The following is a 26,032-nucleotide window of genomic DNA, read 5'->3' as shown; positions in this document are numbered from 1 at the left end:
CACACATACACACACAAAAATAGCAACAGCATCAATAGCATTGTTAGCTCTAAACATTGTTTTGGGATGTAAAGCAACAAATAATAAATGCAGAAGAGCAGCAGCTATCACATTCAGGCTAAGTCCATCTTGCCCACCTCAGTTGTGGTGACCTCCAGAATTTAAAGGGAGGAGGAAACCGGCTGAACAGCGAAGAGTACAACATGCTCAGATTTCAATACAGCACCAGAAAACAACTACATTTCAAAATGAGTAGTAAGGTCCTCATTTAGACAGAAATATGATATGACCAAAAATATAGATCTGTAGACAGCACATAGTTATTCTGCCAACTACCAGAGTGAACCTGGAGCTAAACAGGAACAACACACAGCATTAAAAGATAGTGCAATACAAACAAGAAAAACTACTGTCATTAAACTGTACCCATACCCAAGAAAGTGCTCTTTTTACAGCAGTCAACAAATCTGAACATTTAAAACAAAACCATTCTACAAGAACCAAGTAGCTGGATTAGGAAAGTTATCCATCTGTGAAACAACTGACTCAACAATTCATGGAACTAATATTAACAAGAGCACTCAGAGAGTGCAAACCTGTGCCAAGACAACACCAACATCCTCTCAATGATTAGCTGGAGATGATTTTTAAAATAAGAATATCTGAAATAAACTCAACTGCTCTCACAAACGAGACTACTAAAAATGAACCTGACCACTACCAAAAATTAATAAAAAAAAAACAGAAAAATAATCCAGAATCTTTGTCTGGTACCTGATCAATCCCAATACTAGTCATGGAATAAGAAGGTGGGTGTGCGGGCTGTGTTTGTAATGCTGTGTATGTGTCGTCTGCAGTGGGAATAGGAACAGTTTTTCTATGAAGGCCTTTTTTAGTCTATCCACTGATATAGTATCTTTGTAACCATTAAGGTCTATAGTGAAAAATTTATCTGTGCATGAAAGGACCTGCATACGGTGCTGTTAACAGAGGTTTAACAACATTGTTGTGGCACAAGAAGTAAAGCTTCTTTCAAGGCAGAGCTAGGAATGCAATTGTCAAGTAGGTAAGAGGTTTTAAACTGGAGCAATATATTCAAAATTGGTAAAACTAAAAATTGACAAGGATAAATAAAATTTATTATTGTTACTGAATATATTAGTATTATTCAATTCCTGAACGGTTTTGCTGCCGTTTGTTTATGTAGTTTGATTTCTTTATCCATCAGTTTCTACTAAGATAGAGACGCAAGTAAAATTAATAACAGAGAAACAAAAATAAAACTTTGGAAACAGCAATGCCGCCATAACTTAAGTGGAAACTATGAGCATGCTTTCAAGGGAGATAATCAAAGAAAGACTTGAAAGTCAACATAAGATCATAATACTTCCAGTACTGGATTGATCCCTCTGCCTTTGCTAAGGCAGAGGTAATTATTATAAAGCTAAGATACTAGTAATTAATAAAGTCATTATGGAAAGGACAAAAAGTAAAACTTATTACAGAAATATTATCTCAGTATATTTCAAAATCTGTAGCCAAGGGAGGCCATAGATGCTTAACAAGGGATATAACCTCCTCTCTCCTTCTTTGTTGGCTATCAACCAACCTCACATTTTCAACCATCTTCTTCCAACTTGATTCCCTGATATTAATCAACCACTTCCTGTATGGTCTTCCTCTCTCTCTCTCTCTCTCTCTCTCTCTCTCTCTTTACTGTGCATAACCATAGGTGTAGCGCATTATTTCCTTTTCTGCCTTTTGACATTGACAGAAGAGTCTCATGGTTTGCAGGCTTCCCAACAGCTTATACTACTTGTAACAAGTAAAATATAAGCATATATTCTTTGGATATGTGGATGGATAAGTATTTAGTAATTGTTTAACACCAAGTCAGCTCAGGTTGAGCAGATATATTATGAAAAACGTTCCTTCTTTTCCTCAAGCACATTCTATCTAGGATAACATTAGTGACTGTTTCTGTCTTAATTTAAAACAGAAGGATAGGATTCTAGAAAGATTTGACTGCTCTTTTACGTTTGTGAAGTGATTCCATACAGCAGGCATGGGCAACATTTTTTGAGAAGCAGGTCACATGATACATGCCTCATAATTTGGCAGAACCACACTACAAAAAATTCAAGATAATTTATCATTAAGTGTGCCAGGCAGAATGTCCTGTAGGCTGCAGGTTACCCATTACGACCATAAAGGTTCCCTTCATTGGCTATTTATATATTCAGTTGATAAGGCCAAGTAAAACAGAATTTACCATTAACAGAAAATATATTTCTAAGGCTATAGAAGGTAGATTGGAAATATATCAGGTACAGCATACCTATGAATGACTGAACCTTAAATCATTAAAATATCTTGTATGAAATAAAGGGTAAAAGTAAGATATAAGACAAAATATTTAGGTATATCAAATAACTTATATGATTATATCAAACAAGTTATCCAATTTATACACAGAAACAAGATAATAAATTTATATATATATATATATATATATATATATATATATATATATATATATATATACACATAGATAGATAGATAAATAGATAGATATTTATGCATATACAAAATCCTTACCCTAAAGGTATAATTTCTGAAGGAACATTAATAGATTCATTATATTTTAGCCTAGATTTTTTATAATCTTCTGCAGAACGTACATCCATAATAATAATTTTGGTTGAATTATCCTGCAGTAAGGCAAACAGCTCCATAACAAAAATCCGTTCATCAGAATAACGAGGAGTCACTTCTGAAATGGAAATTGAATGAAAATTTAATAGTATATATACACATACACACACACACACACACACACACATATATATATCGAGTGAAAAATGGGATGGACGCTTTGATTTTGTTTTGGTGCCTCGCTCTGTTGTACACGACTATGAGGATTTGCATCCCCAACGTAATTCATCTTTTTCCCAAACTAATGTAATACATGTCCTTGGAGTAGTAATTGTACGCAGCTGAAGAAGGCTAGTGACATACAAATTACATCAATTATGCATTGATATAAACCGTCTAATAAAAGCCAGAAACATATGTACCACTAAATCCTTTGCATCATGTTTTTATTTTGATAAATATACTCTATCACCTACACCACTAAATGGCATATACAGGTGCTTACAATTATCAAGTATTCACCCTGAATTTTTATATATATCATCATCATCGTTTAACGTCCGTTCTCCATGCTAGCATGGGTTGGACGGTTCGACCGGGGATCTGGAAGCCAGAAGGCTGCACCAGGCTCCGGTCTTATCTGGCAACGTTTCTACAGCTGGATGCCCTTCCTAACGCCAACCACTCCGTGAGTGTAGTGGGTGCTTTTTACGTGCCACCTGCAGCTGAAGAAGGCTAGTGACATACAAATTACATCAATATATATATATTGTTGTGTCTGGGGAGAGTCATTCTCTTTTAGTGCCTTATTATTTAACACACTCACTGGTAAAGTTTCCACTCATTTACATATTTATTTTCCCTAAAATTTTTGTTGTGTCTTGCAACCTTTTCAGTAGTCGACTATTGCAAAGGTTGCAACGAAAATTTTAAGAAAAATGAATAAGTAAATGAGTGGAAACTTTACCAGTGAGTGTGTTAAATAATAAGGCACTAAAAGAGAATGACTCTCCCCAGACACAACAAAATATGCTTCAACACACGAACTCATAAAGAATCTTGCAAACCAAATATATATATATATATATATACACCATCATCAGCATTATCATAACATTGAACAGTCTAGATAAACAAACACATAAAAAAAAATCATTTACTTCTTCTATAGGCCTAAACTTTCTAGTAAGTTGCTAAGCCATAGTAATAAATCCTGGCCCTCACATGCCAACTGAGTTTACTATGTTCTCTTTTATCATCTGATTAGTAGTTTACTAATAATCATTCAATTTTCTTTTCTGGAAGATTATGTCCAATTCAGCCATTTTAAGGATTTGTATCATGATTATTATATATGGGATGATCATATTTTTGCCAATTAACCACATTCACTATACAGTTGTTCTTCACTTCAGCTTTATTATTATTATTATTATTTTAGTGTCCTTCAAAATCTTTTCTCACATGTCCTGTGACCTCTTCAGTGACTCTCCACCCCACATGTCTCTTCCTGTTCTATATAGTCCATTCTGTCTTTCTATGGATACACACCACAGAAAGACAGAATGGATTAAACAGAACAATATAAGACACGTGAGGTGGAGAGTTGCTGAAGAGGTCACCTATTGTTTCACTGTTTAGTGCAGCAATTAAAATTGATTGCTATTTACCACTTTTATCTGGCAGGTTTTTCGTTTCTTCAACATCATCATTACATTTTCCAGGATCTAATTTTTCTTTCAGTTGTTCATCTTCTCGTTCTTTCTTCAAAGTATCTAACTTCTCAGAATATGCCTGGGCCTTCAAGAAGTCATACCTGTGAAATACAAAAATCATAAGATTAGTTATACTTAAACAGTGAAAATCTACTTTTGAAATATTTCATGTTACTGAATGTAAATTCTTTTTTAAACTTTATTTATTATTCAGCAATGTAGCATTACATTACATTCAACAATTATTCTTTCTAATTTTGGTACAAAGCCAGTAATTTTGAGGGGAGCAAACAAGTAGATTACATCGACACCAGAAATTGACTGGTTACTTATTTTCTCAACCCTGAAAGGATAAAAGGCAAAGTCAACTTCAGCAGAATTTGAACTCAGAACATGAAGAACTAGGAGAAATGCTGCAAAGTATTTTGTCCAAAGTGCTAATGATTCTGCCAGGTTGCAACCCTTTCATTCAATAATAAACGTATCTAATTTTGGCACAAGGCCAGCACCTTTCAGGGGAGAGACAAGTTAATTATATCAACACCAACAATTGACTGGTATTCATTTTATTGAATCTGAAAGGATAAAAGGTAAAGTCAACTTTGGTGGAGTTTACACTCAGAGTATGAATAGCTGCTGAACATTTTGTCCAGTATGCTAATGATTCTGCCAGCTTGCAGTTTTTTCCTTCAATAAGAAAAATATGTGGAAAAAAGATTCTTGTTGATCTGCTGCAATTTCTAGGAAATGTTTTTTCTCGTAATTTGTTCAATGCACAGCATGAACAAATCTGAAAAGTGGAGTACTGAAGCAAACATTGGTTGAACTTAAATGAAATAGGATCTTTTATCACAGATTTGTATATAAGTTGCTGATTTCTAAGAGTTATCTTACATTATAGATATGTTCAACTTTGACCTGATTTCATTAAGCTTAAAGCAATTCAATTTGACAAGATATGGGTCGACTCTGGTAAGGATATAATTGTTAGAATTTAATACTATACACTACCGGTACATAATTCATCAAATTTAGTGGGTGTGATACCTAAGCACTAAGAAGAATTGAAACACAGCAAGGCATCCAATTCAACAGTGTACTTTCTTGGCATTATTACAAAAGAAAACTAGATTACTTATAAATCTACACCAGCAAGATAAATAGAATTGCTAGCCTATTCATACATACTCAGAGGTATCCAACATCAAATGATTATTCAATACTGACTTCAAACAAAGGATATTATTGACAAATGTGAAATGAAATGGCTCCAACAGGAAAATGAAATCAGCTTACTGAAACATAATTATATGGATCTCACAGAAAAGAAAACAAAAGATTATCAATCATATCATGCTGACACTGGCATGGCTGCATGGTAAGGAGTTTGCTTCCTAACAACATGGTCTGGATTTAATCCCACTGTGTAGTAACACTGGGCAAGTCTCGCCAGCATGGGTCCCCTTAATGTGTCACTGACACAGGTGCCTTTCACGTATCACCAGCAAATGGTTTCTGATATAGGTATATGGCCAGGAATTTTTGAGGGGTGGGGGTTAGTCAGTTAGATCAACCCAGTACTTGACTGGTTCTTTATTTTGTTGACTCTGAAAGATATTTTCTTTGATGCTTTAATCATTCTGCCAACTCATCACCACCATAATAATAATGATTTCTTTTATTGGCCAAAAGGGCCCAAGACATGGGGGACAATATCAGAGGACAAGATACAACTGGCTCTCAAGGCTTCTAATCTTAACTGATTGGAAGAGTTATCACGTACATGTATTGTCTTGGTATAAAAAAGATGGGTTACAGCAAATATTCTGCTCAATACTACAGATTTACTTGTCAGTTGTTTGACATTAACCAGTTGAGCATGTTTCTTGGTGGTTGACAATTTGTGCATTTCTGATCACAAGCAGAAGTAGTGGGGGAACACCATAGCCATGTTTTGAGAGGAATCCTTAGAGGTTTGAATAGTTCACCTTTGGAAACATGGCTGTTTCATTCAACATCCTTAAACAACCTTTATTCAGGAACCTTTTGAGTTGGAAGGACTACTCAACCTGAAGAAAATTCTAACTGGACGCCCCCTGCAAAGTCATGTATTGTTTATCTTGATATGAGATCACCATGTCACACACATATGGTTGTGATGCATGTGCCTATTGTACCCTTATCAGAAGGGTAGTCATGATAGGTATACTGAACTTCATATAGTTTACCCCAGTGTCACTTTGATGGCACGCACTGCTCTTTCACTCAATAAAGATAATAATATTTATATACATACATACATATATATATATATACATACACACATATAACAAGTTTCTTTCAGCTTCCATTTGCCAAATCTACTCACATGGCCTTAGTCAGCTGGAGCAGTTTTAGAAGACACATGCCCAAGGTACCATACAGTGGGACTGAATCTGAAACCACACAGAACCCTCCTGAATATCACCTTTGATAGAGTTGCTGAGTAATGACCCATGTGTTTTAGGTAGCTGACATCAATGGTGAAGATATTCCAGAAAAGTTTTGCTACTACTCTATCATTTTGGAGTTCTTTGTAGTTTGGTCTCATCCTGCTTAATCAACACTTTGGATCATACTCATGCATTTTATAAAATTATTGTATCATGTAATTTTTCTTTGGAGTAGATCTCAAATAATAAGTCAGTTTTAATTTACAGATTCATCATAAATAAAAATACGAATATCTTATATAAACCAACCTTGTTGTCTAACCCCAGAACAAGGCAAATGTTCTGAAATGTTTAATAAAAGTCCTTGTTTGAAATAATATCTAAAAACGAATATTAATTCCTTCAGTTACACTTAAAAAATATTGAGAATTCTCAGAGCACATCTAAATGGTATCAGCAGTTTTTGGCACATTTAAATGATGTCAGTAGCAAAACAACAACAATAACAATACTCACCTATAATTCAAACTTTTCTGTAAGCATTCTGCTTGTTTTATAGCTTTTTTCAAGTTCTTAGATCCAATCATGTTATTGTAATATGGCTGATATAATGAAAAAAAAAAGAAGAAAACCATATTTTACAACCAAGAAGATAAATTCTAATGTTATTAATCCAAATATAAAACAAGTCAGTTTGGTTTAAACAACGAAATATAAATTGATAAAATATCTTTTTTGCTCATATATTCAGTGTTAACAGTTTAATTAGCAATTTACTTTATTGTATAACACTCCTCCACTTGACTATATAAAAGCAATAGCTGAGCTGTATGGAGTTAAGATATAATCCTGGAGATCATAAAGCCAAGAGTTGAAATCCTTCTGTAACCTGTGTGTTGTGTAATCATATGCAAACAGTATTATTCAGCTTCATTGACTCAACCCAGCTCAAAACAGATACTATTTACACATCACGTGCAATAGCGTAACGATAGCATATCTGTTGATTCAACGGAAGCTGTGGGGTCTATTAACATAAGCAGACTCAAGTATTTTTTAGGTGCAGGTGTGATTGTGTGGAAAGAAATTTGCTTCCCAATCATATGATTCTAGGTTCAGTCCTATGGCATGAAAATTTGGACAAGTGTCTTCTACTATAGCCACAGGCCAGCCCAAGCCTTGTGAGTGGATTTGGTAGACAGAAACTGAAAGAAGGTGGCGAGCTGGCAGAAGTGTTAGTACGCCGGGCGAAATGCTTAGTAGTATTTCGTCTACCATTACGTTCTGAGTTCAAATTCCGCTGAGGTCGACTTTGCTTTTCATCCTTTTGGGGTTGATAAATTAAGTACCAGTTACGCACTGGGGTTGATGTAATCGACTTAATCCCTTTGTCCTTGTTTGTCCCCTCTATGTTTAGCCCCTTGTGGGCAATAAAGAAATAAGAAACTGAAAGAAGCCTGTCATGTGTGTGTGTGAATGTGTATGTTTCCCACCATTGCTTGACAACCAGTGTTAGTTTGTTTAGGTCCTCATAACTTAACAGCCTGGCCTAAAAGCCTTTAGAATAAGCACCAAGCTTAAAAAAAAATTGGGGTCAATTCATTTGATTAAAACATTTCAAGATAATGCCCCAGCATGGCTGCAGTCCAATGACTGAAACAATCATAGGATAAAAAATCACAATTGAAAATATTTGTGAGAAAGAAATTTGGTATTTGAAAAACTACCAACATTTCAATTGCTAATATTCATAATTCACAGAACATAATCTCATGATGGAAATTGATAAAAAAAATGTTCTAAGTTGTAAGGGATAACCCCTGAACACATGGATTTTGGGTTTTATTTATATTGCATTTTGTAAACAACAAATAGCAAAATTAGTTACAGGTTTCTAATGGGCCAGTCATAGTTCACTGCATTTACAATATTTACAACAGCAAGATGACAAGGATAGTGTGTGCAACTTAGATGAAAAAAATATCACAAAAGACTTCACTTATAGTTTGTTTTTCCACCAATGTGTATACCTTTTGCTAATATACATCACTTAAAAATATGCAGGTATACACATTCACACACACAAGCACACATACTTCTGCACAGTTTTCCCTCTGCCAAATTCTACTCAAAGTATTGGGCAACTGAAGCTGATTGCAGAAAACACTTGCTCAAGGTGAGATGTAATGGGATTTAACCCCTTTGTTACCAACCCGGCTGAAACTGGCCCTGGCTCTGAGTACAAATGTCTTGTTTTTATAAGTTTTGAATTAAAATCTTCCACCAAAACTTAGTGACAATTTATGTTCCTTACACTAGCTTAATGATAACTAAGCTATTTTACTAAATTCTTTGTTATATTTAAAGTAATTCAAAGAAAAACAGAGCATCTCAAAATAAATACGGTAACGAAAGGGTTAACCTGGCGCCATGTGCTTCTTAACCATACAGCCATGGCTATGCCCTTTTGATCTTCATTACAACAATCATAACCCAGTGCTATGATAAAAATCAATCCAGGAAAAGATACTTACCTCATCTTTTTTATATTCTGCTGTTCTCTTAATTGATGTTATCAAGTTAAAGAAACGCATATACATCACATAAGCTTTCTCTTCATCACCGGTGTTTTCACATAGTTCAGCTTCCTTCAAAAGTCTTCCTGCTGATTTTACAGCTCTGAAAAGTAGTAAATAAGAAAAAAATATAATTTCTTACACACGCTTGAAAACTGTTATTATTTTAGAGAACAACATTGTGATATTACCATCTATTTCAATGAAATAAGCATTGCAGATGTAACACGAGCACTCAGAGAGTGCAAACCTCCACAAAGACAACACCAACGTCCACTCAACGATTAGCCAGAGACGATTTTTAAAATGAGAATATCTAAAATAAACTTGACTGCTCTCACAAACGAGAATACTAAAAATGAATCCGACCACTCTCAAAAATTAGTAAAAAAAGCAGGAAAAATAATCCAGAATCCTTGTCCAATACTGGATCGATCCCAAAATCTAATCTGTTCGTGCCTGTCACATGGCCAAACATCCCTGAAAGTTTCATCTACGAGCAAACAAACAAACAATCAAATGTGCCTGAAAACAATACCTCCGCCTTCGCTAAGGCAGAGGTAATAATAATCAAGTCTGGAGGATGAACTGAAACTAAATCCTACATTTGATTCAGTGAAAATTACTACTATCTCAGTGCCCACCATAACAAAAAAACCCTTAAGTAGATGAACATCAACCTCAGAAGCTTCTATCACAAAGTCTCGACCCTGGTATATTTAGTTGCCCAAGAACAAGCTATTACTGTTGCCGCCACCGTTTTTCAATACTTGCATAAATTGGACAGAGTTTACTGAGGCATATTTTTTTTAATAGGCTGAATACCCTTCCTGTCACCAAGCAAAGTAATGCTTGACAAGATATATTCTTCCAGAATATTGGAAATGAATGACATTACTTGTACGACAGTGACACTCAATCACAACTATCATACACACACACACGTATATACGACAGGCTTCTTTCAGTTTCTGTCTACCAAATATACTCACAAGGCTTTGGTTGGCCCAGTCCTTAAGTAGGAAACACTTGCCCAAGGTGCTGTTGGATTGAACCTGAAACCATGTGGTTGGGAAGCAAACTTCTTAACACACAGCCATGCTTACATCAATACATTTCTAGTGTAATGTGGAGAGCTGGCAGAAACGTTAGATGCCGGGACGAAATGCTTAGCAGTATTTTGTCTGTATTTACGTTCTGAGTTCAAATCCCACCAAGGTCGACTTTAACTTTCATTCTTTCAGGGTCAATAAATAAAGTACCAGTTGCACACAGAGGTCAATCTAATCGACTGGCTCCCTCCTCAAAAATTTCGGGCTTTGTGCCTAGACTAAAAAAGATTCTTTATAGCAGCAAGCTGGTAGAAACGTTAGCACTCTGGCCGAAATGCTTAGTGATATTTTATGTCTTTACGTTCTGAGTTCACATTCCGCCGAAGTCGACTTTGCCTTTCATCCTTTCAGAGTCGATAAATTAAGTACCAGTTGCATACTGGGGTTGATCTAATCAACTGGCTCCCTCCCCAAAAATTTCAGGCCTTGCATCTAGAGTAGAAAAGAATACATTGTTATTGTTTTTCCCAATTTTTGAAGATATCAGCTGAATAGCTTCGCAATATATCATCCCTCTCTCTTTATACTGTATTGATTCTGTGTCAATCTTACCAAAGAAATCCAACAGCTGCAGGCCCCAAGTATTTACTCTCAAATCATCTTAAAAAAGTGTTTCACCTAGTATGTCTCCTCCACTTTCAATCTGAACAGATTATTCGGTCACTTTTTATGTCTCTTCAGTTTTATGTCAGTCATCTCAAATACTTGTGCATACTATACCAAACAATTGGTATATTAAACAGTAATTTTTCGACTACACAAATCAGAATAAGTGTGTATTTCAAAAACCTTTGGCAGGACCCTTTCCAAAGAAAGGCCCTAACTGAAACATTTGACTGAGGCCATGCTGGAGCACCGCCTTTAGTTGAGCAAATCCACCCCAAGACTTATTCTTTGTAAGCCTAGTACTTATTCTATCGGTCTATTTTGCTGAACCACTAAGTTACGAGGATGTAAACACACCAGCATTGGTTGTCAAGCGATGTTGGGGGGACAAGCACAGACACACAAACATACACACACACACAGAGATATATATACATATATATGACGGGCTTCTTTCAGTTTCCGTCTACCAAATCCACTCACTTTGGTTGGCCCAAGGCTATAGTAGAGGACACTTGCCCAAGGTGCCACGCAGTGGGACTGAACCCGAAACCATGTGGCTGGTAAGCAAGTTACCCGTGGCCCTATGTTCCCTGAGGAATCAAGCAGCAGCAGCAGCAGTAGGAGGCTGTTCCATTGATCAGATCAACTGGAACCCTTATTGTCATAAATGACAGAGTGTCAGTGGAAAAATTAAAAGGTTAGTCAGGAAGATTCAGAAAGAAATAGTTGTGACAGACAATTGTTGAGAGCCAATGAATATCTCCAGTTTGTTTACATTAAACAGATAAGACAAAAAGTTATTTCATTGCAGGTAGCACTCCTCGGTGATATGGTTCTTATCTTTCATGATCAGATGAAACGTGTCATGTTGAATAATTTAATTACTGCCTAGATACATAATGATATACTTTCAGTGGTACTAAACCAAAGATTTATGAGCAAAGAGTCATACAATATCATATCCACTCAGTCATTTTGTTGTTACATAAAAAATAACTGAAAGCAGGTATATTGTTCTCTTTCTCTTTTTTTTTTTCTTCTTTACTTGTTTCAGTCATTTGACTGCGGCCATGCTGGAGCACCGCCTTTAATCAAGCAACTCGACCCCGGGACTTATTCTTTTGTAAGCCCAGTACTTATTCTAGCGGTCTCTTTTGCTGAACCGCTAAGTAACGGGGACATAAACACACCAGCATCGGTTGTCAAGCAATGCTAGGGGGACAAACACACACACACACACACACACATATATATATATATATATATATACGACGGGCTTCTTTCAGTTTCCGTCTACCAAATCCACTCACAAGGCTTTGGTCGGCCCGAGGCTATAGTAGAAGACACTTGCCCAAGGTGCCACGCAGTGGGACTGAACCCGAAACCATGTGGCTGGTAAACAAGCTACTTACCACACAGCCACTCCTACACCTGTATATAGTCCACAGTGAATGAGAATAAATAATTAATAGAGGAAGGCCATCATGAAAATAAGATATTACTTACAATGCTGCACTAGATTGTAGTGGTTGAAGTTCAGTCAACTTGTTCAGGTCACCAATGTTTTTAGCAAGGTAAAGATCTTTACTTGGTTTAACTCCAGGCATCTTGAATGAGTTGCAGAAATAGCCTATGTTTTTTTTTAAATATAAAATTATATATATAGTTAAAACGATATACATAAAATAATCTTTAAGATAAAAATAGACAAATTTTTAAATAATATTAATATTTGTTTAACATTCTTATTGAAAATAAAACACACACACACACACACACACATGCATAGCCACATATACACAGGGAATGTATCCATCAAATTACTAGACAGTTTTATTTATGTACATTGTTCAAAGTTAAATCAACGAATGAAAAACAAACAAAACTCTATTTTGGCCTAACCTCATCAGTCAAAGTGGAGCCAGATTATGTTGTAATAAACTGTCACAGCAGCTCTGCTGCTGCTACTACTACTACTACTACTGCTGTTGTTGTTGTTGTTGTTGTTGTTGTTGTTGTTGTTGATATTTGTATGTCAAAAAATGTGGGGCTGAGTGGTAATACAAAACTGCTGCTTTGGCTACTGTCCTTTCTAATCTCTGAAACAATGCTTTATTATTATTACTGTTCCTGATTAGCTCCATGTTAACCCCAATTGAGCAGATCCATAATCAAAGGTATTCAAACTGTGATTATCTCATCTTTATTCCAGGTATAATACATTCAAGACTACATTATTCTGGATGCACATCTCCTTTTTAAGATGCTAGCTGCATAATTTGAGGGATATTTGGCTACTATTTCTAGTAGCTTGGGAGACCATGTAGAAGCTATCTTCTTGAGCTCATATTATTGTTCCAAGTGCAAATTTTGTCGAGGTCAAAGAGGTCAATGTGTAAAATTTTTAGAGAGCCAGACAAATGCCTTGTAGCATTTATTCCAGTTCTTTACATTCTGAGTTAAAAATCCAATTTGCTTTGCACTCTTCTGGGATCAATAAAATAAAGCACTAGGGTCAATTTAATCAAATTTCTAGCTTTGTGCTTATATTAGAAATTATTATTATCATAATTATCATCATGTCTGAGATTCATAGTATGTCAATATCTTTTGATCAGGAGTTGGTCATAACTAATAACCATGGGTCCTGTTAACGTTCTCATTCCAGTTACATTGATATGACTCTTCTCAAAATTCTGGCTGTTCCAAATAGTGCTGTTTTCTGGAGCATCACAGTTTTGCCAGTGAGTTCAAGTATGCTAAGCCACTTCTGAAATTGGTTTGTCACAGTTCCAAGTGCTCCGATCACAACAGGTATAACCACCACTTTCTTCAGTTCCCACAAATGTGCTTTCTCATGCCTCAAATCTTGGAATCTATTCACTTTGTCTTTCTCTTTCTCTACCACATGGATATCTCCTGAGATAGCAATGTCAATAATCCAGTCATGTCTTTCTTCTTTCTCAATCAGGATAAAATCAGGCCTTCTTGCCTCAATCACATGATCACATTGTACATTGAAATCCCATAGCAATTTCACCATACCATTTTCCTTTACAGCAAGTAGCTGGTGTTCATACCACTTGTTAGCTTGCACCAAGTATTTCCCACATAAAACCAATGTACAATTCAAGCAACATTGTCATGCTGTCTCTTGTACTCCTGCTGTGCCAAAGAGCTACATTCACATACAATGCGGCTTGTGGTTTCACCAAACTTCCCACACATTCTGCACAATGGTGATTCAATTGCTTTGTCAATGTGGAATTTTACATGGTTAGTTCTTAAGGCTTGCTTTGAGTAGCACAAATAAGAGTTTCCGTCCATTCTTTCAAATCTTCCTAATTATTACTTCTGCCTTAGCAAAGGCAGAGGTATTGTCTTCAGTCGCATTTGCTTGTTTGTTTGTTTGTCAATGGACAAGACATCTCAAGAACCGCTGGATGGATTCGAATGAAACTTTCAGGGATGTTTGGCTGTGTGACTGGCACAAACTGATTAGATTTTGGGATCAATCTGGCACCAGACAAGGATTCTGGATTATCTTTCGGTTTTTTTTTTTTTAATTAATTTTTGAGAGTGGTTGGGTTCATTTTCAGTATTCTCATTTGTGAGAGCAGTCAAGCTTATTTCAGATATCCTCATTTTAAAAATCATCTCCGGCTAACAGTTGAGAGGATGATGTTAGCTCCAGCTTAACCCCAATTGAGCAGATCCATGATCAAAGTTATTCAAACTGTGATTATCTCATCTTTATTCCAGATATTAAGTGAAGGTTTGCACTCACTGAGTACTCTTCTTCTTCTTATTATTATTATTATTATTAACATGGCAAGCTGGCAGAATCTAGCACTGCTTGGGAGTATTTCGCTCATCGCTACATTCTGAGTTCAAATTCCACCACGGTTGACTTTGCCTTTCATCCTTTCGGGGTTGATAAATTAAGTACCAGTGATACACTGGGCTCGATGTAACCAACTAGTCCCCTCCCCACAAATCTGAGGCCTTGTGCCTCCAATAGAAAGGATTATTATTATTATTATTATTATTATTATTATTATTATTATTCAGGTCAACTTTGCCTTTCATCCTTTCGGAGTCATTAAATAAGTACCAGTTGGATACTGGCGTCGATGTAATTGACTTATCCCCTCCCCTGGAATTGCTGGCCTTATACCAAAATTTGAAATCATTATAATTATCATACAAGGCGGTGAGCTGGCAGAATCGTTAGCATGCCAGGCAAAATGCTTAGCAGCATTTCATCTGTCTTTATGTTCTCAGTTCAAATTCCACCAAGGTTGACTTTCATCCTTTCAAGGTCAATATACTAAGTACCAGTCAAGTCCTGGGGTCAATGTGGTTGACTTACCTCCTCCCCACAAATTTCGGGCCTTGTGCCTATAGTAGAAAGGATGATGATGATTATTATTACTATTATTATTATTAAGGTGGTAAGCTTAGTATGCTGGACAAAATGCTTAGTGGCATTTCATTCATCTTTACGGTCTGATTTCAAATTCCACTGAGATCAACTTTGTCTTTCAACCTTACAAGGTCAACAAAAGAAGTACCAGTTGAGCGCTAGAGTTGGTGTAATCAACCCCTCCACAAGATTTTGAGCCTATTATAGAAAGGATTATTATTGTTATTATTATTATTGAGTGAGAGAGCAGCACACACCATCAGAGTAATGCTGGGGTACAAATATACGAAGCCCAATATAGCCCATGACTACCTATCTGATAAGGGTACACCAGGCACATACATCACAACCACATGTATATGATATCTTCAGGTCCTAAAGAGAAAGGTCAAACATTGGGATGCAGTCCTAGCTGTGTTGAGGGTGTGTATTTTCCATGAGAGATCCTCAGTGATACTGGTGCCTATGTATGCTTGAAAATAGGCTCTAGTTCAAGGTTCATTAATTACCATTAACAAAAAGGGACAGCCAGCAGTTATAATGATTACAGTAAACTAGCATATGATGGATAAAACAGACAAGAGAACTAATGAAAGAATCAATGAAGGAGCCTCTTACAATAAAAGAAAGAGCTTCTACCAACTATAACAGGAAAATCACTATCAAATGACACCATACTGTCTTAAAATTAAGATATAAACTTAAGTAATGTAGTCTTAGACATAACAATTGCCCTAAGACTGTGAAAATATTCAAAAATTTATGAAGATCATTGCATTCAACTTATATGTTAACTTATCATTTAGGGACACAATCTTACAATTTTATGAAATTTTTAAGTAAGATTATGTGAGATTCCTGATGTCTGAATAATCAATCTCTCTCTCTCTCTCTCTCTCTCCATGAGCCAGACCTAATTCATAGGCATTGATAATCATGGACTGCTATGCAAAAGTCTAAAGATTCATGACTGTCCTAAGGAAAGATAATGCAATGGCTCCCATTGCTTTCTACTAGAGTATTTACAGTTTATTTTGCCAATCTCCTTTTCCCTTAAGCATAACCTTCTGGCACAGAACCTATTTAATCCTTAGATAGGAAGACTAGTTTGTGTGACATCAAGGCATGGCCATTCATCAGTGGGTCCATGTGACACATGACTTGGAGCCAGCCCTCCTCCAAATCTTGTGCATCTTAGTCACAGGACCATCTTCTGCTATTTTACTCATAACTTTAGCCCTTGACAAGTATTACCACCCTAGACAAGAGCAGACCAGGGAGTATGGTAACTAAAACATAATTCTGTACTGCCCAAAACTCCTGAACTCCTAAGCTGGAGCCATTCTACATGCTACAGTTTGTCTTGTCCAGAGCCAATTAATTATGTGAGCAAATTAAAATATCTCTACCGAGGAATCAAATCTAAATTGTAGATTCATTTGCTATGTGTTTGCCTGCACTCTGTGATGTTTACCACTCTTCACAACATGTATTAATATGAAGATTAGTTATCTAAGGCAGCGAGTTGGCAGAATCATTAGCATGCTGGGCAAAATGCTTAGCAGTGTTTCATCCATCTTTACATTCTGAGTTCAAATTCTGCCAATGTTGACTGAGCTTTTCATCCTTTCAGGGCCAATAAAATATGTACCAATTGAGCACCGAGGTCAATGCAATCAACTTCCTTCCTCTCCCAAAATTGCTGGCCTTGTGCCAAAATTTGAAACCAATATATAGATTAGTTATCTGAGGCAGCAAGCTGGCAGAATCATTAGCATGCTGGGAAGAACCGTTAGCACACTGGGCAAAATGCCTATGGCATTTCCTGTCGTTACATTCAGAGTTCAAATGCCAACAAGGTCGATTTTGCCGTTCATCCCTTTGGGGTCAATAAAGTAAGTACCAGTTTGAGCACTGGGGGGGGGGTCAAAGTAATCAGCTTTCCCCTTCCCCAAACTTGCTAGCCTTGTGCCAAAATTTCAAAACCAATATGTAGATTCAGTTATCTGGTTCATTGATTAACTATAATCATCTCAATTGTTATAAAAATTCTAACAAATAAAAAAAGATAGCAGTGCCAATACAATGAAGTATGTTAATTACTATGTTGGCCATAGCTACCTTGAACATCAAATTATATTTTACTCTCACCTTTTTGACAAGCCCCTTCAATTTCACTATTGCCCCCACATGTGTTTTTCGCAGTGAAGAAATAGGGACTGTGAAGATTGAAAAATGGGAGAACAGATATATTGCTGTCTTATAAAACTAAGATGGTTTTAAACTTGTCTAACATAAGGAAGCAGAATCATGTAGATGCAAAGACTATTCTGTTTTCTCATTAATGGCAGAGTGATGGTAATTTTTCACTATTTGGAAAGGGAGCCTGGTATTATTTGTCAATCTCAGAACAACTAATGTAAATCTTTTATATTTGATTTGTTTCACTCATTAGAATGTGGCCATGCTGGGGCACTGACCTTGAAGGGTTTTAGTCAAATAAATCAACCCCCGTACTTACTTCTCTCTTCGAGTCTAGTACTTATTCTATTAGCCTCTTTTGACAATGTACTAAATTACAGGGTCATAAACAAACCAACACCAGTTGTCAAGCAGGGGATGAAGGCATTAAAAGAAACACAAAAACACACACATCAATATATATATGCATATATGGGTACAGGACGTCACCAACTGTGTAAACAATGTGAAATACAAAACAAATGAGTTAAATACACAAACGAAAGAAAAAAGTGGAAAACAGGACAAGTAAACACAGAGAACAACCATTTATCAGTTGTCAGCTGTCTTTCTACTCCTCATTTCAAACATTCAACGACAATATGAGTCTTCAAAGGCAGTTGCTCCGATAACTTCCAAAATAAAATTTAGGATTTATGGAGGATCAAAGTTAGGAACAAAAACAGGACAGCGGAGACATACAAGGAAACCAAATGAAAACAAACATGGAGGGTCATTAGACCAGAACAAGAGGAAAATAGTGAATGCTGGGAGAAATATTTTCTTTGAAAAGAGAAAAGATAAAAGAAAGAAAACGTCCAGTCCTTTGAATGTCCATGCAGGAAAAGAAAGATGGACGATGGTCGCGTGTGAGCAACAGGAGAGAGAAAAAGGGAAAGAGGAGCGAGAGAGATAGACAGACAGACAGACAGATAGATAGAAAATGGTGAAGGGGGAGAAAAAGGAAATTCGAGAAGGATGGAGGGAGAAAACAGTAAAGAGTAGAGTCGCATCAAAAAAGTTAAGGTATATGGTTCAGTGGTTAGGATTTTGCACTCATGATTGCGAGATCGTGGTTTCCATTCCCAGACCAGGCAGGGTATTGTGTTCTACAGCAAAACACTTAATTTCACACTGCTCATGTCCACTCAGCTATAAAGAAGTAAATCTGCAGTGGATTAGCATTCCATTCAGGAGGTATGTTAGCATGCACACCTAGCAAGTGGGGTGGCATTATTTGAAAGCTACAACAATGAGGAGGTGCATTGTAATGAGTATTGTTTAACAATATTCAATAGTCTGGTTAATACTGTAATATATATATATATATACACATACATCTTTTACTTGTTTCAATCATTAGATTGCTGCCATGCTGGGGCAGTGCCTTGATTGTTTATTCGAATGAATTGACCTCTGTACTCTATTTTTTTAAGCTTGATACTTATTTTATCAGTCTGTTTTACCGAACTGCTAAATTACAAGGATGCAAACACACCAACACCAGTTGTCAAGTGATGGTGAGGAGACAAACAAAAAGACACACACCCACACATATACAACAGGATCCTTCCAGTTTCCATCTACCAAATCCAGTCATAAGGCTTTGGTCAGCCTGAAGCTATAGTAGAAGACACTTGCCCAAGTTGCCATGCAGTGGAACTGAACCTGAAACCACATGGTTGGGAAGCAAACTTCTTACCACACAGCCAAGCCTGTGCTAATGTTTATATATATATACATACAACAGGCTTCCACACAGTTTCAATCTACGACTCACAAGGCATTGGTCAACCCAGTAGAAGACACTTGTCCAAGGTGCTGCACGGTAGGATTGAACTCAGAAATCATGTTGATGCAAAGCAAGTTTCTTAACCACACAACCATGCCTAACAACAACAGACAAGTGAAATGGTTAATGTAGAAAATGGAATTTGTGGATCAGTAAACAAGTTGTTAGCTACAGTTCATAGATGTCTGGAAAAATGGGGAGATATTAATTTGAATTGCCAAGGTACAAAGCCATCTTCTAAGCAGTTGAGAAGTTTCAGTAACTCAAACCGAATATTGTTGTTCTAGATACATTAAGAAAAAGATAGAATGGTCACAGCTGTAATGCCTTTAACCACAGATCTGCCCAATCACAGCTACCAAGGGGAATAAGCACAATAAAAACAATACAAATGTAAAAACCTCTATCATACCAATAAACTGTATTCTTTGACTTCTGCCCTCCAGTTATTTATGCAAGAGTTTCAATGGACAACTTTCTGGTTTGCCATAACTAGACACTTTATCGTCATCATAACAAAAAACATTTTGCTTTTAAAACGGAAACATATTTAATATGAAGATGCCAAAGCTTAGGTTCTTTTAAAGAAGAGCAGCAGTTGTGGTTAATTCTATGTCTAATCATCATATCATCATCATATCATTTAGTGTCTGCTTTCCATGTTGGCATGGGTTAGATCAGTGTTTCTCAACTGTTTTACCCTTGTGTAACCCTTAGACTAAATTGCATGTCTCAAGGAACCCCTGCACGAAAAAAAAATTATATACTATATCTTTCTCATATTTTTTTAATTGTAGTTCATGTGGTAAATATCATATATCAGTTGAGAAATGCTGGGTTAGAGAGTTTGACTGAAACAGGTAAGCTGAACCCGGTTCCAATCTGATTTGGCATGGTTTCTACAGCTGGATGCCCTTCCTAACACCAACCACTTCAAACGTGTAATGGATGCTTCTTACATGCCACCAGCACAAGCGCCAGTTACATGACACTGACATCAGCTGGAAACCCTCTAAACTACAGCTTCATTATTAAATGGCAGAACAAAGTGGTGAGCTGGTAGAATCATTAGTGCAGTGAACAAAATACTTAGTAGCATTATTTCTAGGTCTTTATTTTCTGAGTTTAAATTCCACTGAGGTCAACTTTGCCTTTCATCCTTTCGGGGTCAATAAAATAAAGTAGTAGTTAAGCACTGGGATCAATGTAATCAATCCACTTCCTCCCCTAAAATTGCTGTCCTTGTGCCAAAATCTGAAACCATTATTAAATAGCAGATCATGAGAGCATCAGACAAATGCCTAGTATTTGTTCTGGGTCATTATATTCTGAGTTCAAATCCTACTGACAACAATTTTTGCTATGCACTTTTCAGACTCGATAAACTAAAGTATCAGTCAAATACTGGGATAAATGGCATGGACTAACACCTCCTCCAAACTTCAGGTGTTAGCATCCAGTACACACTGTAAAGTAGTTGGCATTAGGAAAGGCAACCTGTTATAGAAATCATGCCAAAGCTGACACTGGAGCTCTGTGGATAGCTAAATGCTTTCAAACCGTTTGACCCTTGTCAGTATGGAAAACAAACAGATGATGATGATGATGATCATCATCATCGTTTAACGTCCGCTTTCCATGCTAGCATGGGTTGGATGATTTGACTGAGGTCTGGCAAACCAGACGGCTGCACCAGACTCCAATCTGATCTGGCAGAGTTTCTACATCTGGATGCCCTTCCTAATGCCAACCACTCCGAGAGTGTAGTGGATGCTTTTACATGCCACCGGCACGAGGGCCAGTTAGGTGGTCCTGGCTACGGCCATGCTCAAATGGTGCTTTTTATGTGCCACCTGCACAGGAGCCAGTCCAGCGGCACTGGCAACGACCTTGCTCAAATGTTTTTTACATGTGCCCCCAGCACAAGTGCTAGTAAGGCAACGCAGGTAATGATCACGCTCAAATGGTGTTTTTACGTGCCATCGGCACGATCTCACTCGTATGGTACTCTTAGCGCTCCACTAGCATGCATGCCAGTCATCGAATTTGATTTCGATTATGATGATGATGTTAATGATATTGATGATGATGATGATGATGGATTCAACCTAGAAGAATCTATCTTTATGCGGTAATACACTAGAACAAAAGTAGTTGACATTTTCAACATGGGCCTCTTTGATTTACTGAATCTTTACATGGACCTCTTGAGCAGAAAAATCAATGAAACTAAACTAAAATTTAAACAGACCAAACAATGCAACCTAATTGAAAACAATTAAAATAAGTAAATATGCATGAACACATACTGACAAGCTCTAATATTCAAAGCTACTCTAATATGTGATAGATTATGTTTCTGCGGGCCACAGAAAGATTTTGTCATAGACCACCTGTTGAGAATTGAAGAACAAGAATATATTGGTTCAGTACTGCAAGCTACTGAAATGCTTTCCAATTTTATAACATTATAATTACTTACAGTGGTGAAGAATGTCTCCTGTAGTTCCTGTTTGCTGCTATGTTGACCAGGCTATGGTAAAGGGTAAAGAACCCCTTCGATCATGAATGACCATGGGATTGCGCCTAGAAAGTTACCCTCTGAGGCACAAGTCCAAGCAAGGTTGTTTATGGAAAACCAGCCTCCCCTCTCCGTGCCACTGATGTTATCCAAGGAAAAGGCAAACGCTGGTACAGCTTGGCACCAGTGACATCACAACTCATTTCAACAGCTGAGTGAACTGGAGCAACATGAAATAAAGTGTCTTGCTCAAGAACACAACACACAACCCAGTCTGGGAATCAAACTCACTACCTCATGATTGTGAGCCCAGTGCTCTAACCACTGAGCCATGCACCTTCACAGGCTAAGGTCTACGTAGCATTAAACAGAGACTATTCTGTGGTACCTGCTGTCTTAACCAGAATGCAGAATAGCAATGCTGAGTAAATAAAAATCGTCAGATCAACAAAAACTTTCATTTTCACTATTACCATGTAAAAATGGTAGACACATTACAAGGTAGTAAGTTCCAAGTAAACTGAGTCAACAGAGAAGTTTCAATGTGTTTGTAATTATTTCGTTTCAACAGACTGGCCTGAGAACAAGATTAACGCCACAACTTCTCAATTTACTTCCCTTTCCCAAGGCTCTAAAACCTGATATTTAGAAAACAAAGAACAGGAGATTTTCAGAAATACAAACTCAAACCGCCAAGAAAATATTAGCAGTATTTTGCCCCTAGCTAGTGTATTTTCTGCACGGTTTAACAGGTGTTTACTACAAATAGGCTGCAATAATATTATATAATGTTAAATGAATGCAATAGATTGGGAAAGACACAGGTTATACTGCTTGTCATGATAATGTTTGCTTAACAAATCCTCACAGAAAATATCTATTTATGTTGCAATCTATTCCATCAAAGAAAGACAAGGCTATCGCTCTAAACAAATAAGCTACTGACATTACATTGAGCTGAAACACAAGCCAGAGGAAAATAAATTAAAAAGTTTTATTACTTAAATGCCAATGAGTAAAAGCTCTCGCTCAATATTGATTTTAACATTGGCAAACGACCATAAATTTGGGGTAGAAGGATCAGTTGATAGAATCGACTCCAAGACTTGACTGGTACTCATTTTATCTACTCCAAAGAATGATAGATAGCCAAAGTCAACTTTGACAGGTTTTAAATCCCTAGAATATAAAGAATCGTAACTGAACATATCGCAAAGCATTTTTGCTCGTCACACTACCGATTTTGATAATCCTTCACCCTCGCTCAATATTAAATACAAGCCGCAGCATCTATCTGTGTATTATTATTATTATTATTACTATCATCATCATCGTCGTCATAACGATCAATAAAAATTATATACAAATTGGAAGCAAAGAAAATATATTAACGAAGGCTGAATATATTCCAAGCGTTTGACCCATAGGCTCACTGAATAAAAGAAATAAATCCTATATGCTTTAGTTATTAAAACATTTCTTAAAATTTCAATTATTTATATTACTATACATTTTGGAATGTTTCAATATTTGCTGCTCTATATTTACTTTTCATCCAATCACAAATCCAAAACCCTAAGATCAAACATTTTTCTTTGTACACAATTCTTTATTAGAAGCATTAGTTACGTAATGAAACGGTTACAAGTGGAAATTGAAACCGAGTCGCAAATTCTTTCAAATGCAAAAGTGGTTGGCAAAAACAACAGAACCAGGATTCGGCATCTTGTTCTGGTTTCGTTAGTGATCAGTAAAAGAAATAGAAATTATAGAGAAAAAAAAATTGCTTGCTTTACACCTAGTCAAAAGAGATTTGATATTTATACTACTTATTAATATTTATAATGTGTGTGAGTATGTGTTTCTTGAAAAAGCGGACCCGTGCCTGTAGAACAAGTACTTGCTGTTGGGTGTTGCTTTTTGAATCGAGTGTATATGTGTGTATATATACTAGCTATATATTAGTTATATTTGACCACATCAATTAGTAATTCTGTAATTAATATATCATCGTAGTTTATGAATCACAAAAACAAGATTCTAGCAAAACAAACTGACGAGAATTGATTGAATTGGAATATTTGAAGTTCTACGATTGTTATACCTTTCTAAAAGATTGAAAAGATTAACCATTGGTTTACATCGAATTATTTTTTTATGCATTCGCATATTTGACATCCGAGATTAATACACACACACACACACACGTGTGTGTGTGTGTGCGTGTGTATGTGTGTGTGTGCGTGTGTATGTATGTGTGTGCGTGTGTATGTGTGTGTGTACATCATATTTATATAAGCAGTCATGATTTTTTCTTATGAAATAAAAACAATAAAAATCAGCAGTTATGAAGTGGTTTCAAGTAGCTTCGAGAGATAAAAATCTTTTAATAAATATAGAATTTTGTTTATAAACGTTGTCAATGTTTACTCATAGACATGTTAAAACTTCTAATCGTAATCGAATTATTTATTTATTTTATTTTGCATATAATGAAGCAACTCAAACACATATAAGAATCTAAACTATGCTGTGCAGAAGTATTTTGATGTACAAGTTCCTAAATTACGATGCACAATAAACACACAAACAACTGATTGACAGTTTTCACAATGAAAGTTGTCAAACCGTGGGATCACTCACTCACTCTCTCTCTCTCTCGCATCAACACACACACACATATATATACAAACACACATACGTATATAAACATAAATACGTGTGTATATATATATATATGATCAAGATCATAATAGAACCAACGAAAGTATTATATATATATATATATATATATATATAAACACATGGATAAATAAATAGATCGATAGATAAATAGATCGATCGATAGATAGATAGATAGATAGATAGATAGATAGATGTGTATATGAAACAAGTGTGTATGAGGGTGTGTATGTATGTTGTGTGTAATGAGTGAAATCACGATTATATTAGGGAAAGACAGTCGTACATTAGTAGCGCCTAAGACTGTTGCTAGCACAGAATATGGATATTGACAACAACTGAACGATAAAGAAATGTCATTAGACATTAAATATTCAAATGAAAGTCACACGATTTGATAGAAAGCGACAATAAAAGGAACCTCACCTGACTCTCATAAGTATCAACACTAAATAGCCATTTTGTTTCCCGGCATGCACATGAAATAAGAACAGTCGCGGAGTAGGAAATACGAAACGAAATTATGAGAAGAAAAATATATATATATATATATTTTCCTATCGCTACCTTTCGATGCTGAAGAGAGAGAGAGAGGGAAAAAAAAAGTTATCTGCTTGCTTTTTTTTTTGTTCTTTTTTTTTTTTTCCTTTCCTCAGCACAAAAAGAAAAACGAAACACACATGGGTACATGCATGAAAGGCACGAGCGCGTTTTCTATATGTTTACATTATACAAACTAACACACACACACACACACGAACGTACGCACACACATGCACACGCACACTTGCGCAAACACGCTACGTTAAAGATAGCTTATTTGGCATTCACATTGAGTTTTGAATATGGCTGTTAAACATGTTCTTGTGTGTGTGTGTGTGTAACATATTCTTTTAGTCTTTTACTTATTTCAGTTATTTGACTGCGGCCATGCTGGAGTACCGCCTTGAAGGGTTTTAGTCGAACAAATCGACCCCAAAAAATTATTTTAAGCCTAGTATTTACTCTATCGGTCTGTTTTGCCGAACCGCTAAGTTACGGAGATGTAAACACATCAACACCAGTTGTCAAGGGGAGATGGGGAGAACAAACTTCGACACACACACATAGATATATACATATACATCATTAATCATCATCATTTGGCAATCTTTCGTCGCTAGTAGACCTTTCCGTCGATTTCCGTAAAATTTTTTTTTTTTTTACGTATGGGCTTGCGGGAACTTTTGAAGTAATGAGAGCGAAAGAGACTAAGAGAAAGCGATTGTATG

General features: G+C 36.3%; 1 protein-coding gene across 1 annotated transcript in view; it reads right to left on the bottom strand.

The window, feature by feature from the left end:
- LOC115219776 (ubiquitin carboxyl-terminal hydrolase 8) overlaps positions 1 to 25,354 on the bottom strand; it is a 72,220-nt gene extending 46,866 nt beyond the window's left edge. The window contains exons 1-6 of the mRNA XM_029790029.2: positions 25,188 to 25,354; positions 12,606 to 12,729; positions 9,337 to 9,481; positions 7,319 to 7,404; positions 4,326 to 4,471; positions 2,599 to 2,773 (exon numbers count right to left, since the gene is read on the bottom strand). Of these exons, the coding sequence (XP_029645889.1) occupies positions 2,599 to 2,773; positions 4,326 to 4,471; positions 7,319 to 7,404; positions 9,337 to 9,481; positions 12,606 to 12,706 (653 nt within the window). The 5' untranslated portion in view covers positions 12,707 to 12,729; positions 25,188 to 25,354. The remainder of the gene's footprint in view (positions 1 to 2,598; positions 2,774 to 4,325; positions 4,472 to 7,318; positions 7,405 to 9,336; positions 9,482 to 12,605; positions 12,730 to 25,187) is intronic.
- Positions 25,355 to 26,032: the final 678 nt, after the last annotated feature.

The sequence above is a fragment of the Octopus sinensis genome, linkage group LG15 (genome assembly GCF_006345805.1).
Source record: "Octopus sinensis linkage group LG15, ASM634580v1, whole genome shotgun sequence".
NCBI classification, from domain to species: domain Eukaryota; kingdom Metazoa; phylum Mollusca; class Cephalopoda; order Octopoda; family Octopodidae; genus Octopus; species Octopus sinensis.
This window is presented reverse-complemented; position numbering and strand designations above follow the sequence as displayed.